At 39.6% G+C, this 18888-nt stretch overlaps 1 protein-coding gene across 3 annotated transcripts in view; it reads right to left on the reverse strand.

The window, feature by feature from the left end:
- Positions 1-528: 528 nt before the first annotated feature.
- The window catches only part of LOC139135006 (ataxin-7-like protein 1), an 86278-nt gene continuing 67918 nt past the window's right edge, over positions 529-18888 (reverse strand). For all 3 annotated transcript variants that reach the window (XM_070702163.1, XM_070702165.1, XM_070702164.1), the window contains 9 exons: positions 14893-15182; positions 13726-13990; positions 13234-13316; positions 12274-12560; positions 10525-10720; positions 6549-6670; positions 4830-5787; positions 3842-4058; positions 529-3147 (listed from right to left, as the gene is read on the reverse strand). In XM_070702163.1, the coding sequence (XP_070558264.1) occupies positions 2720-3147; positions 3842-4058; positions 4830-5787; positions 6549-6670; positions 10525-10720; positions 12274-12560; positions 13234-13316; positions 13726-13990; positions 14893-15182 (2846 nt within the window). In that variant the 3' untranslated portion in view covers positions 529-2719. The remainder of the gene's footprint in view (positions 3148-3841; positions 4059-4829; positions 5788-6548; positions 6671-10524; positions 10721-12273; positions 12561-13233; positions 13317-13725; positions 13991-14892; positions 15183-18888) is intronic.

Consider the following 18888-nt stretch of genomic DNA (forward strand, 5'->3'; position numbering starts at 1 on the left):
AAAATTTAGCAAGTTTCATTATCATTTGCCAAGGCCATACACGTGTGCTCACTTTCCATTTTAGATTTCGGTTGATGAATCATTCTCTATTAAACGTCAGGCAAATGTACACATCAGCTTATAAAAATGCATCTATATAAATCGATGATACAACAAATGTATACAGTATGCTTTGTCAAGACAAATGGTAAAACACACTGAAATAAACACAAAAGGACTGTTCAATGACAGGCATAAAGTGATCAGTGGAAGATAAAATAATCTCTGGAAAAAGGAACATTACATTGCTGACTGTTAAGCATGCAATGTCAACAAACCATAATGACATCCAGCAGTTTTGAGATACAGTGTAAATTTTCACAAATTACTAGGCCCCTTCATTCTTGGTCAGCCATAAAAAAAATCTTGCAGTTTCCTTTCATTCTCTTCAAATGTTTTTAAGTTGTTTTAAAAAACACAAAACTTTGGTAAAATACAATAATATATATATGCTTATCTTTTTCCTTTTTTTTTTTTCATTTTCATTTTCATTGATGCATCTTGGACTGCTTGCTACAAAAGAAAGTTCAGAATTTTATTTCATCATCAGGCGTTTTGTTTTCAGATAAATTATGGAGTTACTTCCGTGTGTTCTGTTATTTATTGCATGCAGGAGAAGAAAGAACATAAAAGTATTGATCTACACAGCTCAAAAATTTAAATTGTACAACTTTTGAACTTCCAAATAAATAAAATAAAAAAATTCACTCCAATATTTACCCAAAACATGACAGCAGAATTTTTTCCCAGTGGAAAAAACCAAAATACATACTAGTATGTACATAATTTGACCTGTAAACATCAGAAAATAGTATAATAGTAGTTATGTATTCTCTTTAAACTACAAATATCCTTCAAAAACTTGATTAATTCAAAACTGCTTACATGAACAAGCATTTTTTCCCCAGAAAATATAGAACTCTTTTCTGCTGTATTCTCTCAGCTTTCTCCATTAAACATGGCAACTACAGATTTCACACGAGTTGCGCGGTACAAAATCGTTATTCTGAAGGCTTATTTCTACTAAGGAAAAAAAGATAAATACTACTTACTAACCGCCATCAAACTCCTTGATGACAATGTCTAGATGGACAGTTTCCAGGCCAATATATGTGCTCGTGGTACTCTACTAAGCCTATGTGCATAAATACAAAACAGTGCAACTCCACACATCAAAAAAGTCATGTATATTATATATAATACAACAGTGGCAAGTAGAATTGTACAGCAGAAATCTTCAATAATTCAATTCAAAATCCGTAAAAACAAAACATAAAACAGCAGACAAGACAAGCAAAGGTAACCTCTGCACATGTCATCGTCGACATAGTGCTGGCAGTCATTGACCTCTCCACTCATTGGTCAAATACCTGTCATGTGACTTTGACCTGCTGACCAGTAAACACCAAACAGTGTGACCTCTGAACTGTGCTGTCACTGATTGTAAACTTCAGAACAGGAATTGCTAACCTACAAAAACACTTGTGATGAACGGAAAACATCTACAGCCAAGTTAAGATATTTAATCTTTCCGTAAATATCCCTGTAAAAGTATATATCCTCATTATTTAATCTTTATTTTTTCAAATTTTCTCACAGGATTCAGTTTTCAGAAACAAACAGCTGAGTATTACTATATCTGACTTCTTTAGGTTTGTCATACAGTTTGAATTATAGTACTCTACAATATGAATATATGAAAATATGAAAAAGGAAAATGAAAACATTCACTATCTTCACAACATTTATATCTGACTGTTTTTGTTTTTGAATGATAAAGCTTTAGGTAAATAAGTACGGTGTATTACATTTGTTAGATTATTGTTAACAAAATGTCAACTATATCACTCTGACCCCATAAACTAATTACTCGCAAGCAGTTGAAAAACCATTTCAACAGCCCCACCTGGTATTTCAGCAACAACTGCATTGGGTTCATCATTTCAGATGTTATGGAAGTCCTTTAAAAATTGCACTTCTGTTCCTTAACCCTTTTTCACCACCATGGTTTGGCCCAAACCCATTATTATCAATGGTGAGTGTGGACCTGTTTACAGGGAATTGGGGGTGAGCAGGTTAAGATCATGGAACTGAAATACAGTCTTCCTTTACTTTTAAATGGCATTCTTTGATGTGATTTTTTGTGTGTGGTTTGGTTTTGTGTGACCTTTTCACTGTCTGGCCTCCATGTGGACAAAACCCATCTGGCAAAGTCCAGCTTGAGTATTGCCAATTCTTTGGGAGGTACAGCAGTGAGCAAGTCCGATACTTATGTATGTAGCCTCATGATTGGGGGTTGTTGAAACATGGTTAAGTTTCACTTTCTCTCTCTCGATTAAGTTTCCCTGAGATGGAAAGCTTGTTTCACAATATAAACATTGGCCCTTGGGAGCTACATAATATCATCCTACCATTGTCTAGGGTGCAGCATTAAATGATATTTGCTGCACAACAGAGGTCAGTAACATCTGCCCGAGGTCGATAACACTTCTTATTTGCCTCTCAAATACATAACACCAAGTCAATAAATAGGCATCTGAGGTATTATATTAAAATATATTCAATTCAAAGCTTCTTTTTAGGTAATATTCACAAAGTGCAGCAAAAAAGTTAGACAGTGTTTTCATATGGTAAAATAGAATATTGTAGGGTAGAAAAAGGAGAAAAAAATGACATACAGCTACAACGGTTTTTCTGACTGACCAAGCATTGCTTGCTTATGGTCCAGTGTTTTCTGCTGTGTTGTCTGATGTGGTATGGTAAGAGTTTGATTCTGTTGTATTGGCAACCTAATGGTCATCTGCTGGAGGGCCAGTGGGGGCACTTTACCCTGGTCTGCTATGAGGCCACTGGGTAACTGTTGCATATTGGGAAATATGGGCGTGCTGGGCATCAAGGTACTGTTTGTGAGTTGAAGGGTCTTGCCAGGCTGAGTTGCTGCCACAATGCTCGCGGTTATCTGAGGCGGATGCTGCTGTAGATGCAACTGTGGTCGCAGCGGCTGTACCGGTGAGGGCTGAGCTGCCGCTACTGATGGCTGCTTTTGGATTTGCTTCTGGAAGTTGGTGTTGGCCCTTGATGCAGCTGATGAGGAGGAGGAGCCTTTGCCTGTGGAAAGACAATGAAGACCAAAAACATTGTTTCTAAAAGCCTTCCTAGTGCGTACATAGCTTTATAGAAAGTAAAAAACGTGTTACTTTAAAACTGTGGCATAATCCATGAAAACAATGCCAAAGCAATCAGATGAGTAATTTCTGAGGTTGTTGGTAGCATGATCTGAACAAATGTGAATGTGGTCAATCCATATATATGCAACAACAATATATACAACAGCATCAGCAATTACTCACTCAATGAAAATAAAACAAAATATACCCTAAAACTACAAAATTGCTACCATTTCAATTGCTACCATTTCATTTGTGGTGTCGGATTAAGGGTAATCTCTGCAAACATACGATGAAATTTCAAGGCAATGCTTGTGATATAACAAATCATTTCTGCAACAATATTTTGCTAAAATAAAACAACTTTTACGATGACACAAAATGCATAAGTACCTTGAAGTGCTATGAAAACATGCTATCAAGGGTACAGAGAGAAAAACTTCAGCCAGATTTCAAATTGTAAACATTTGGTTCATTCTAGATTTTTAACCGATGTTGGCAGACTGTAAGTTTTACCTGAATTCTTCAATCAATAAGTTATAACTGACTTAACATGGCTTGAAGGAGAACTGACAGCCAACCACAGACACAATGCAAAGAAGATCTGATTCACTTTATGAGTTTCTAGAACCTACCAGTTGGAGTGAAAACCGAAGTAAAATGGCCACTGTTATTGGGAGAAGCCTCAGTTGAACTGGTTATCGGTGAGGGAGTACTATTTCTACTTGGACTGATGGTTGAGAACGGATTGATGGATGACGGTGGAAAGCTTTTGATATTTACAGCTGACGGCGACGGAATGAAACCATTGGATAGTGGCGACTGTGCTGACATCTGGGGACTGATGGACCCCTGCAATAGATAACAAAGATGTATCGAAAAATAAGACACTCTGCTGACGTAAAACCAAGATGAAAATGCAGATCATTATTAGTTTAACCTTACACTGCCACGGCATTCCCAGATCTTCTTTTTCAAATGCTGAGGCTGTACTTGTATACGAGAAATTGGGGTGAACATTTTTGATATATCATAGGCCCTCGGATGACTGGGTCTATGGATATTATACCTATTGTTCCGCATGTGTAATTATCTAGTTAATGCTGACACAGCCTTTGTTTTCAGAACATTCTGTTGAAGCAAGCCGCTATCTGCTGTATGTCACCAATATATAGCTATGTTAGCTGATGCCAGTCATGATTCTCTATTGACTTTGATCTGATTGTAAAATATATCTTTTCTATTCTCATCCAACGGTCATGTCAAAAGGTCTCTAGTGTTGAACTTGTCAACAGTCTGCATGTGTGTGTTGTACAATGTTATTGCTGACAAGTGAATTTCAGTTAGGAATAGTTTTACACTGTCACCAAATAACACTGCCCACTGTACACCATGCATTGTGGTGGCCTAGCCACTACTGTGCATTTTAACAGACTTTTGAGACAAAGAAAAAAAATCAACATGTTTTCCAGATTAAAAATATTATCGAAAGCTGTTGCATCTTTAAGAATGAACAAAAATACACGGTGTAAAACGTCAGTCTGTTATTCCAAATGGTCACAGAATATCAAGACAACATTACCGATTTGGCAAAAAAACGTGAACCATATTGCTTGTACTTACCGGCCTAAAATGTGGACTAGGTGTTGTTGATACAGAACTAGGGCTAGGTTGAGCAGAGGACGGTCCATTACTATTTGCATCGTGCATATCAGTCCTGCTCACATTTGAGCTGCTTTGCCAGGCAGTGGGGGCACGACTTAGGCTGCCTTGTTTATGCACAGTTCCCTTGCTCCGAGCCTTGACGTTGCCCTTGCTTGCACCGCCAACTTTGGCATTGCCAACGTTTGTGATTTTGGTCTCTCCAATAGTGTTTATGATACCACCTTGCATATTCGTGGCAATATTAATGCTGCCGGCGTTTATGCTCGCGATTGGCACACCGGCATGGAGCTGAAGTCCGGCGTGAGAGAGCTGGGCAGCCTGTCCAGAAGTGGACAGCTGCTGGCTGCTCATGGTTGCAATAGGTCCCGACATACTTGGCGTCACTAGCTGCCCCGCACTGGTCAACATCTGAGTATTTGCAGTACTGACTCCGTTGATGACCTGGCCCGGCGTAAGTCCACTATTGTTGACATTGGCGTCAATATTTGTGACCACAATGCTCAGATCCTTTATGAGATTTCCCGTCCCGCTGGATACAATGCCTTGTCCCATATCCGTGTAGGTCGTGGGATTGATGTTGAATCCGGCCACACTGCCGCTGGATAGAGGAATAGTGACCGCTCCGGGACTTGTAAGGCTTGGCATAACATTGCTGGGATTGACTCCGGCGGCGCCCCCTCCGCTCTTCCTGCGTGCTTTGGTCTTTGAAGTAGGGTGTGCGTCTTTGGACTTGGATGATTGCTTGTTACTGGGTTTGGATTTCTTGTTCAAGTTCTGTGATTTGTTGAGTGGTCCATTGGCCACTGATGCTTTGCTACTCATGGCACTGACAGCAGGAGAAACGCTCTGTGAATTCATGTATTCCACTGGCAGGGCTTGAGTTCCCGTCGCTGATTTGTTAGGTACGCACAGTTTTCTGCAAAAGGTAGAATTACAGAGTTCGGTGAAATGACCTCTGAACACTGATGGAAGACTCACACAGCATCTCTCACAAATCACACACTGACTCAACCCTTCAATTCCTACTTGACAACAGTATGGGTCCGACCATGCTACTGTAAACAATAGCACTGTTCACGGTTACACGCCTATATAGCTGCATGCTCACAACATACGCCACTTTTGCTTGAAAATGTGGACAAATCTTGTCAATGTTGCATGCACGGCTGCTGTTGCAGCTTGTAGTCTTAGCTGTTGATAGATATTTTCTAGTGATCATTGTAACGTTAGCAGTTGCCCATAAACTTGTATTTTCATGGTTCATGAATGCGTAATTTCAAAAATATAATCTAAATTTGCAGACAAATATTTACTTTTGCATATTGATGAGAGAAAACTGACTTCATTTGCAAACTGCCTGACTGGAAGATACTGACATGCAATTTGAAACGGTTAACAGGTTTGGGAAAAGTTTTCTTTTGGTGCACCATGGAAATAAACAAATTTAAAACATGGACAAATATGTAATTTTGAATTTTCTGTAAAATGGAAATATACCTTATTGCAAGAGTTCAGCTTGACTTGGCATTCATGATAGACAAAACATGAACTGAAAAGAAAGGGCACAATACAATGTTTCTCAATTTTCACAGACCTAAGACTGCTCATAATGGGACAATGGAGAGAGACAGTGCAACTGAGGTGACAGCTGTAAAAACATATTGTTACACAACTCACTTGAATGGAGGAGGATTTAGATGCCGCTCCACCAATGACAAGACAGATGACCTAACATAGTCAGCCTTTCTGTTGAACACATAACAACCTCTTCCCATGAGTCGAGCTCCAAAAGTACACATCTGTGAAAGGAAGAATGGGTGAGCATATCAAAACGAAACAGACATTCCATATGTTCTTTTCATCTCGTACTTTGGCACGTCGGCAATTTTGCATAATTTGCGGAGTATAAATATTACAAAATGTCACAATAACCTGTGTATTTGTGAAGGGTGTTACGCTCAGGCTGGTATATAACAATGTCCCCTGCCACATTATTTAAGATTCCCCTTGGCAGATTAATGAAATCCTAGTAGAAAACAACGGAAATGGTTCCTGGGATCGCCATCCCTTTACTGATAGGTTACCAAACTTTGGCAAAAACACTGATTACCACAGCATTGTTAAGACAAGTCATCGAAAGATGACACAGTCCCCGCTGTTTACATTGTTTGGAATGTTTAGTAGCTGTAAACTACTGATAATTGTACTAATGTTGAATTCTGAGTATCATTAGTCGATTTCTGAAATGTCTTGATTGTTTCGTTTTTACATCATTTCACCGCTTGGGGGCGCTGCCGGTGGGGGGTGGATGATTTTATTGCGTCTGCAAGGAAATGTGAACAATGGTCTGTCGATAGGCAATGGACAGCGGTAGCGACACCAACACTATCATATAAACGGGCCATTGTTTACTTTGACAAATCTCAATAACATTCAACATCTAAGAATTCCTAGGGTTTCTGCGAGCCCTCAAGGCAAATATCTCCCTTGCTCTGCCGTACGGGAAATCGGCAACACACGGCCCTTCCATTGAGAGCAACATCAAATTATCTACATTGCCGTCGGAAAATCTACTACGGGCTCCTGTCTTAGCAGCTGAAGCCCTTTTCGTATGCAACCAAGGATACAGGAATTACTACTGCAATACATGTCAATTGTCGAACTGCAGGAAACCTTTCCGCATATTCTTGAATTAGCAAACGACATGACTCCGAGTTCTCAGCGTAAACTTCGCTTGTCTGAAGTCGTTTCTAAACGCGTTGCCGTGAGTGCTCACGGTTTACGTAGTCTGATCCAAGATGATCGATGAAGTTTCAAGTGCCTCGATACCGTAGTCACGGAGTTCATTGTCAATCTCTGGGTATTTACTTGCATTTATGACTTTGTCAAGACACAATAGGATATTAGTACATGTAGTACAGTTGGCAGGAAATCGCTCCTCCGTTCGCTGTATCAAATGTTCGGCGCGATGAAGCGTCGACGCCAGTTTGCACAGGCAAAGCGGATGACGCGGCTCTCATTAGCATATGTCAGGTTGTGTGGTTGGCTTCGATTTCTTCTCTGAACTCGCGTTCATGATTCCTTTACATCTAACACTGTCCGTAATTCTGCGATGGTCGACTGTATCATTGGTTGTATTATCGAAAGGTTTGCATCCTGACTATGAAAGACAAAATTACATTGGTCAATGATCGGCATCATCAACATGCATGTCATGGCTATACGAACGAATATTGTTTGCTTCAGCAAGCCGTCTGCAACGTTGTTATTTGCGGCATTCATCACCAAACTCCAAAAACAGCGCGGGCCTTCACACCGTTACGCTCCACCAAGGGATAGCCATCGGGCAGAGCATGGCTCCTTCAGACTTTGAAAGTCGACGTTCTTTCTCGAGTATTTTATTTCGATCCCGTACTAGCCGTTCTTTCAACTTCCAAGTAGCGAAAAAAGTTGAATATTAATGACGGTTTTTCGGTACTGCATTACTTTGCGGACGGCATCATTCGTGGCCAATGCAGTCGACGTCGAACGCCGCCTTCATTTTTTCGTCCCGTCATGATGGACCGTCTGATCCCAAACAGATAACTTTGTCAAACAGCCACATTTCACAGCACGTGTTCACTGTGACGCGTGATCGACGGATTAGTATATCGGTTCTTGCTGCTGACATAATATTGTTACATTTTATCAGAAGCTGGTCGCATAGTTTAGAGTGATTCAGTCTTATTCAAAATACACGGAGAACAGAAGGTGCCTATCAGTGCCCCTTTTGAAGCGGGCTTTTGTATATTTTTGCAAGATAAAGCAGCCAATTTAGTAACGTATGCCGTACGCAATGACCGGCTCAATATGCATTCAAAATTATTTCGTTGCGTGTAATTACGCAAGTACGCAAAATTTTCCGCAAACGGAAACTGCATCGAGTAGTACATGACACGTATGCTGACAAATCACGGGATGAAATACTGGTAAATATCTCTGCATGTGTACTGATCCAATTTCATCAAACAATCACAAATTTCAATCAATCAAAACCAACAGTCATTGACATGTCAAGCATGCTGTTTCTCACGCAGAGCCCGCCTAAAACGTTCCCATCCACGGCACACTACGTGCCTACTACGGGCAGGAGACATACCAAACCAGACAGTTAAACTTGAACGAAACTCCTGCTGCTACCACCATGAAATGACTCACAATTCGTAAAGGAATATCGGGAAAAGGCGATTACATTAGAAAAAATAGTGCACTCTAGAAAATCAAATCATACCGATAAAATCTTCGTATGAGCAAACTTGGTCTCGTTTATACCTCCATGTGAAAACAATGCCATGGATTTGTTTCCGAGTCGAGTATGCATTAAACGTCAAATTGATTGTTTTGTTTGCTCGTTTCTTTTTTTTTTGCACGTTAACAAATGAATTAGATCAGGAAATTTGAAGACGACATAACACTAAACGAAATGGTTTTCGGAACATGTAGTTACACTCTAGAGGTAGCTACCTCCATGCACTCACCCATCACACGCGTTTGTGGAGGGACCGTGGTTGGGCACAATCAATAGTAGGGCGACATAAAGCTGATCAGCTGTGAGGCATGTGATCACCAGCGATTCAAATCGTCTGAACATACCATTATTTTACGGGAGCCCGCATAAACAACCGTAGTGCTTGTCAACGATGACGTTTAAAACTGACGAGATGACATTTTTTGCAAATTACTAAAGCTTTCTGTGGCTCTCGTTCATCACGACAGACAACGCTTGACGCCTAAAACTCCTAAAACTGACCAACCGAAACCGTCACCAGTCCTGCGAAATACCTTTTGGAATCAACTACAACCTTTGCTAGCGTCTCCCCCATAAATAATCGTACAGTCTGGTGATTTACGTCATCAGTGTATTTACATGATCCAAACATTGGCTTCAGATTCGGATTCAGAGAAAAAAAGTCTGAATAAAAGAAATCAAGAGTAATTTTGGTGACTAAATTGAATTATTTTGAGATAATAAGGACTGTGCATCAAGAGACCATATGGTACTACATTTATGCCCAGTTACAAAACGATCGCTTCACAGATGCCACAGAAATCGTTGATGACAGGTGCACGGACGGAAGGACGCCGGGACGGACATGACCTAACCCATTAAGTCCCCGCTTGCGGGGACTTAATAAAATAACGTGACTACAGTGGGCGGAGATGGCTGATGAGAAAGCCTAAGTACGGGTACTTTTATGTCTGATTCAATTATTATATAACATGTGACACTTGCTAAACTTTTCCAATTTAAAGGCCAGGTGTAGCATCCTTAGATCTTATGACAATTGGTAAAAATTTCCTTACTTAAAAGCTATGTACCGGTATACTATTCCTAGATCTTTGAATATTAAATGTCAAAACTGTAAGAGTACTGTTCAATATTGACCTTGTTGTTTGATAGGACCGTTTACATCCAGAGAGATCCGTATTGCCCTTAACCTTCGGTGCTCTATTCAAAATTAGCCAATGAAAAAGGTCAATGTGTTCGGCTGACAACAAGTGAGAAATGTATATATCAAATTTGCAAAAACCCAAGCGAAACATATGGACCAAGAAATTAGAATGATGACGCGTTTCTCTTGCTTGCTATTCTAGATCTCGGCTGTAAACTTACTGCAGCAGGTTTTGGGTGATGAGTGATATAGGGACAGTTTATTCCGTCCAGATCATCCGACGCATCGTATTCGCCGTCACTGGCTGTACGACTGTCAGACGTATGGCTTGATGATTGTTGCTGAGATGAATTCACTGTTGCACTTGATGATTGCCTCTGTGTTGCTCCACTCTGAGCTGAAGACGATAATGGCCTCCTGAGGAGAGAGAAGGAAGACAGATTGCCATGATTAGAGCCATCTCCAATGCAACCCTGCCCTCTTACAATTCTCTCTTCACCCTGCCCTCATTGTCAAGAAAAGCTTTTTTTTTAACTTTTCTTCTGGTCAAATCAATGACATGGACAGAAAGATGACAGTGGCTTTGATCACAGACTGTTGCGTTCCCGTTGATTCTCATGAGGAGCGCTTTTCCATGACCGCCATTCACACAGTGATCTCATTAAGTATCATTGACACAGACAGTTGGAAGGCAGATGAAAGTACTTGAACAAACTACTAGTGCTACAACATACAATGAACAGAATGACACCACAGATGAATACGTGTTCTCCTCCCTGTGCAGACTCTTGTCATATACACTGAAATCTCTCACTGTGGTAACTTCAAAATACAGTCTGATTGCACCAGGAAATAGGTTCTTGATCACATCTGACAACACTTCTACGTGAGCACTATTCATATGTAGTGAAAGCTCTTACCATTGTAACTTTTCAAAATACTGGTTGATTTCACACGGAAATTTGCTCTCATATACACATCTGGCATACACATCCTGCTTTCTACATGCATTGCACTCTATTAAGATACATTGAAACCTCTGATCATCTTTACGTCAAAATTCTTGTGGACTTTGCCGGTAAATATGCTCTCAATCATGCATCTTGCATACATACATCTCCTTCTCTATGTGTGTGATACGCGTGCATGTAACATACACGCTTATAACACACATTGAATTCTATTATCACGGTCACTTCACAATACAGGTTAATTTCACTACGAAATGCCCCACTCATCTAACCATCATGTCTCACATGAAGACGTGAATTCAATAGACAGACACCGCATAGTCCGGTACTTCAGATGAAAAGAATTCTGAGAATATTATGAACACTTTAAGAGCCATGTATCTCTGTTATTCACATTCGCACTTGGTATCATCTGCACTTGAACTTTGACTGTAAACACATGCATAGATACATGAAAACACAATCATGCATCTTGATTAATATTACACGCTTGTGTTAGAGGTCATTATTTAAATCAATAACAGTTGCAAACTACGCATGTCACTGGACGTCACATTTGAATGGTTTACTGGGTTGTCAGGCATACAAAGTGCTGAATCAATTTGTTAGGTCATTGCAGACTAACACTTTATCAGATGGCAAGGAAACTCTAGATTGAGAACTCTTACTAATTTGCATAGAACTTTTGGGCCTATCAGTGCTTCAACCCTTTGAGCGCCAAAGTCAATTTTTGTCACCTATACCAAAATATACACCAGTCAACTTTTTTCTAAGTTTTGCAAAAATTATGATAAAAATCCCACGCCGATAAAATGAGATGCTCATTTGGTTCAAAATAATAAAAAAAATTACAGAAAAATTCACAAAATTTGTAAAATGTTGCACACTATAATTTTGGTGGGAAAAATTGCAGCACTCAAAGGATTAAGATGTGTATTTTAAATTTATGAACAGTGGACAAAAGTGAGAGATCTGTCCCACTTTCAATCTTACACTTACTTAGGAGGATGTGAGTAAGCACTAAGTGTCTTTGGCGGTGAAGTAGTTTTAGCCAGACTCTCATCTGAAGTCTTCCCACATTGATTATCTTGGCTTGTTTGTAGTAACTGTTGTTGCTGTTGTTGCTTCTGTAAGAGCAACTGCTGCTGTTTCTGCTGCTGTTGCTGCAGCTTGGCCTGGTTTGCCAGCTGCAGCTCTTTCTCCCGTCTCGCACGGTGCTCGGCTAACAGCTCGTCGAACGGTTTTCTCCTGCCCTGCACGGCTCTCCTTAAGGACAATGCATGAGTCTGAGGAGGGAAACACAAAAGAGGTTCATGACCTTGCCGTGGAATCATTTAAAAGTCACTGCAGTCAGACAGAAATTTTACCCTTTTGATTTCATGGAAAGGGAACCAGCTGCTCCTTTTCCCCTGAAAAACAAAACAAAAACACAGCGCACGTACACCATTCTGTGCAGCATTATCAATATCATTATTAGAATTACATCTGGTATTCCAAAGGTGATGAATTGCATACATTTCTCAATCGTACCACACTTTTATAGCGGATTGCTTACTCAGTTATTCATGTCATTTGTGAAATAATAATGGGAAAAACACAGCCACTCAATTTACTGAATAAGGCAGCCGGACAATGGCCATTTCTCTGCTGACTATGTAGGGATAACTTGGCAGGTGAGAATTACACATGGCAGTCTAACAGCATGGTACTTCAGATGAGCACTCATAAAACAAGACTTACACGATACAATCACTACATGTAAGACCTCAAATGACAGTGTGCATGCCAAGCTACGATATCTTCTAGGGTGTACACTCGGTGTCCTCTCAGTACATAAATTTGAATTCTACTGATCATGATCAGACAAAGTCACAGTTTAATGGAAGTCATGAAGAAACATTTGATGTATTTTCCAATACTTCTGGGAAGTGTCGATCATGTGAAAAAAGACATTCTTACCTTGCATGTAAGTGATCTGGTGCAATGTTTCTGAATGTCATTTATCCAAACTCCACAGTGCTTGTTGGCATCAAATTCCCTATCTGTATTGCAGATGAAAAAGACATTGGTGATACATAGTTGATAATACATATTTCAAGTTATGAGTACTGTTTGGCATTACAACTGTCCTAAATTCATACACTTGTATGGTTTTGTAGCTGAATGAATGCCTGTATGTATTACCATTAGTCCTTGGTCAGATATAACATATGGAGTGTGGGGTGTAGTGTGGGGGATATGTGCATATGTTTGTCTGATTTCTGTGTTCCTAAGTGTACATACAAAGTATGCACACATGTAAATATGCACATGTCTCTGTATAGGGTGGGATTCCAATTTAGTTTCGGTATGATATCCCAATGTATCCCATGCAAACACATCAGAGGGCCTTAATTTGCGACTTGATCAGCTCATTTCTACATGATTTATACCAATAATACGTATCCTTACCTTTACACGGCAGCAATTTCCTGGGAGACGCCTTCTTGGCACTTCCCCCACCACTGGCAGTACTAGCACTGCTGTTTTTGGCATTGTTAGCATTGGTATTGGCGTTGCTACTATTCTTGCTGCTACTACTGGTGTTGCTGGTCACGGCCTTCTCTGTCAAACTCTGTGATTTCTTCAAGTTGACCAGCTCTGCCTGGGCCTCCTGACTTCGTTCCACTTTCACGACAGGAACAGTGTGGTTCTTTTTGATCTGTGGAGTCATGTTCTGTTTTCGTTTTTTTAAGGGAGGATAGATGAAAAAACCTTGTAAATGCTGGGATATGCATGGTGCTTGGTTTGGAAACACAACGGTGAATACTGGCAAGGGTGGATTTTATCCATAATGAAGATGAAAGAGAGCAAAATGACTATCTATCTACACGAGTCCTGTAACTAATTAAATCACGGTGATTAGTATAAGGTCACTGTAGCACTCGGAGAGCAGTCAGAGTCAGTATTAATGCTGTTGAACCCTGTCAGTGCCAGACTGTGGTACAACCCCATAGTTTCTGATAGGATAGGTGGATCAACATAGCAGGGAATGGGGCGAATGGCTTAAAATCTCATTGTTCTTATACTTAGCACTTGTTCAAGAACCAAACCTGCTATGTGCTGTACACTCATCTTCCAACCTTTACCGCTGCACTCGAACTTGATTCATGGATGTATGTTTGATAATTACTATTTCACTCTGGCTATAAGATCTGTTTATCACATATCTCATGTCATCAGCATAACACAAACAAAGAAATTCCATCATTTTGCAAGAAGAAAGTCAAAATTTTGGTGGTACAGGAAAATAATTTCTAATAAAGCTTTTAATCCACATCCTTGAGTTTTAGTCTAACCACACTGGATTAAACAATAGTAATAATCCACACTTGTAAGGGTTCAGCGGTTACTACAGCTCATGACTCTTATATTACTTTTTGATAATTTTGGATCAAATGGACATAATCTTTCAATGGCTGAAATTTTTTTACCACAATTTTGAGAAAAATCTGAAAAAAATTGTCTAGATCCGAAAAAAGTAGTTGGCTATGTTATATTCTATAAAGTTCACTTTGGCTCTCAAAGGGTTGATAGAAACCACTTTCTGCAAACACATGCAAGGCGGAAAAGACCCACCTTTGGTGTACTGGGAGGAGTACTGGTCAATTTTGTGTTGATTGGTGACGGTGTTCTAACCAGAGGTGAAGCAGCACGCACAGTGGCTGACTTGGCAGTGGATATCATCTTGGCGACATCTTTGAGTTTCACATTGTCTGACTGTGTCTGTACTCTGCTGGCGGTGTTGTCTGTGGTGTGACTGGAGCTGCTGCTGCTACCATTGGAACTGGCTGGAGAGACAGCTGAATACGAGGGAACTGGTGATACCGTCGGAGTAGGCAGGTTTGGAGAATTGGCATGTCGTAATTCTGCAATGAGAAAAAGCACATATGAAAAAAATGCAATTAAGAGATGAAACTGCAATACTTTAAAATAGTATTGAACATGGAGACAAAATTTCAAACATCTTTACAACCTGTAGTGTGCAATGTATGCATGAGCAAGGCATCAGTGTCTACATGTCCCTGTACTGTAGTCAACACAGCATCTAGGGAATTACCACAAAAGGACATGACAAGGCATTTAGAATGATTTCTTTCTTTTGGTGAGAGAGTCTTAAGTGCAATCAAGAATAAACTGTCTACCGTACAGTAAAATGAAATAAAATAACTTTTGATTTTTTGGCCAAGCAGGAGATGGTTGTAATCAAACGCTAAAAAGGCATCCCTCAGAATATACAGCTAAAGTTATCTTAGGGTAGGGTGCAAAAAATCTCATTTGCAGAGATGTACACCTATTTGGCCATTATTGATGATTAAGTGATGAGTCAATTATGATGACAGATTTATAATATACATTCCCACCCACAGATACAAGCCTTCAATGCAGCTCTGTATCAGCATTATCTCAGAGTTATTCTTATCTATGACAACCATGTTTGTATCTGTGTGCCTATGTGTTAATGACATCTGCCCGAGTTTAACAGTAGCAGAGTGTTATAATTTGATCATTTCCACAAACTTCAGTTCATCATAGAGTGGAATGCAGTCAAGAATAACGCTACTCAAAGACAGCTTTTATGAGAAACTGTTAATGGACCAATATTAGTCCTTCATCGTGTAATAAAACAGCAACACTGTAACGGCAATGAAGAGATAAAGATGACATACGGCCGATTGTGTCATTTCTGATAAAAACAAGTATACAGTTTGTAGGTGAGTGTTCTGATGCTGGTTGACCAGCAATGGTACATAAATATTTGGGTATAATATGCTTTTATTGAAATGAAAGCCAGACAAATTTCAATGGAAACTTTGGCTTACAATGAGCCGTCCTTTGTTTGAATGAAAACTAAGTACATTTATTGTGTTGACAACCAATCTGAGAAAAGAAATTATGCAAAGCAAGTAAAGCTTGGAAGTCTCTAAAGAAAAATAAGTTTCTCACATCTCAGCTTTCAAAAAGGCCAGTTTTTTAATAAAATGCAAGGTAAACCAAAACTGGTCACATTTATTGCTTAAAAACTACAGATAAACGCTACCATACAATACATTTTTATCCTTTTTATATGTAATACCTTTGTCTATTGGGTAACTTCAAGGTTATTGAGTAGTTGCTCTGACTGGCCAAGACAGGACTATTCTGTTACTGAATGTTGCTGTGTCACTGAACAGCTTGCCCTGAAAAAGCCGTAAGTCTGTTATTTCCAAAGGCTTTTACTCTACGTGTTCAGTGGCGCATGAAGTATCAAAGTTTATCTATGGCTACGAGTTATTTAATGCATTCTACGAAAGGTCATTCAAATACAGCATACCTCTTTGATTTCCTCTAAGAGCCCTCTCCTATATTCTGATTGATTGATTGTTTATTTCAGTATTTGTGGCCTCCGGCCAAAATATACAAAATAATTACACAATATGGAAACAGATCGCTAGCATACAGTACAAAAATATGCCCTCTCCTATACCTCTTAATCATCCTTCTGAAATCCTCTAATGCATCCTGAAACTTCCCCTCTCAAAAACATCTTAAACAGCTCTTTGACTCAACTCTTAAAACACTTGTTCAAAGACAGAAAGTCACGCAAAGCTACTCCATAGGGACACCAATGTGCTCTGACTATCTGTCTGCCTGACATCACCGACAGTCTCCCTGACAGGATAATTTAACTGTACTTTGCCCACACAGGATACGGCAGTAAAGTCTTTTTCTTGTTTGAGCCTTTTTTTCTGGTTTGAAATCCTTACTGCTCAGAGTACATCCAAAACACTTTCCTTCAAGAAGGCTGCTGATCAAGTCAGTTGAATCCATGGGGACGACTGGAGACATCAGTTGACAAACGGCAGCATGAGCCTTGAGGACCACGCAAACACAGTGTCTCCCAAAGTGGCCGTGCCACTGAACGATTTGAAATTGCAATTAGCGTAGAAAGATGGCACTTACCAATTTGCTAGGAAAGTAAAACCACAAAATGCAATTAAGATAACTCTTTACCCCCCTATGCATCATAATAATCTACTGTCCAGCAGATTAAGTCATTCATTACAAGGTGAAGGCACAGTAAAAGCCATTTACTAGACGGCGAATTGTAATCTCCAATTGGGGTCAACAGCACAGATATGATGGATTGAGGGTAATCGGTCACACAACCTTTTACTACTAAGTGTAAAGCTTTGCACGCATAAACCATATAATAAGGGAAGTGGGTTACATGCACAGATATCTCTCCCTTGCCATCTGATACTGCTGGGTATTTTCTGTAAAACTGTTTTCACAAAACGTGTGTGAACAATGGCACAGATGACAATTAATCACCGAGGTCATTACTATGTTCACTACATCTTCTGTTGGGCAAGCCGCAGAGGATGAGCAATGTGATTCGGATGAGCAGTGTCTTGTGTATCACAATGCTGTTTGTTACTGGTGAAAGACACAAATCTGAAGCCATGTATCTTCTTCTGTGTTCAGGTGCACTGAAGCTTTTCACTGTCACACTATCAGTTCAACCTAACTCATTTCATAAATGAAGCATATCTTGGTATGTTCACCGACTAATGAGGATTAAAGAGCTATTTCTTCCCTCCCAGGCTAGATGGCAGGTTACACTATTTCATCCGTATCATACCCATGTGGGGATATACAATGTTGCATGTGAGAGTTGTGCAAAACTCTTGTCGTTTACCCTCTCACCACCATAGTCTGGCCCAAAGCTATTGTTTTAAATGATGAAAGTGGATCTGTCTACAGGGAATCAGGGGTGAGCAGGTGTTAGAAGGGTGAAATCAATACCACAATTGAGACTGTTGGGAAGAACTGACACTGAACACCGGAGTTTGAGAATGCATGGTTTAAAAAAAGTGCAATGAAGTGGAACAGTCCTGTCAGAGAACTTGAATATGTATTTGGTTGACCTTGTTCCCATTGAGAATTGGACTTGACATTAGGGATAGAAGAAGAAACATACAATCATGATAACACAAAAATATCAGAAAATATGCTTGGTACGTGCCTACTCATTCATTATATGTAGTTATTGCTTACAAGTACATTCTCTATGAAAGAGTATATAATTGCTTTGTTTACTTTCTGCTTCAAGTTATTTTTTTAATTTCCATTTTCTTAATCATGTTGACAAGGAACAGAAATTGCTGAAGATGAGGAAATGGAAAAAAAAAATTGAGAGGAAACAACTTCATTATTTGTGGACATATCAAGAGAGACTCCATTTGTCTGTTTTCCTCACAGTACATAGCTGTATATAATTACTTCACTGTGAGGTTTATGGCCTTAGGAGAGCCTTTGAATCGGAATTTATAGGTCATGGATTTCAAAGTGCTAATTTGAAACAGGAAATCTATCACAATCCCAATCTGACACCACCTGAATGAAAAGGAGCAAACTAGAAATTAACATCCTAATGGTACATGCAGTTGAAGAAGTACGGCCATTAACTGTTTTATTGCTGCGTATAGCCGTTTAATACTGTAAATATCACGATGCACGGCACCAGTAATTTTATGTGATTGCATACACATTTCTCAGATACTATAGATTTTTCTTGGAAAATCTGAGTAA

Source organism: Ptychodera flava, chromosome 6 (assembly GCF_041260155.1).
Source record: "Ptychodera flava strain L36383 chromosome 6, AS_Pfla_20210202, whole genome shotgun sequence".
Taxonomy (NCBI): Eukaryota; Metazoa; Hemichordata; class Enteropneusta; family Ptychoderidae; genus Ptychodera; species Ptychodera flava.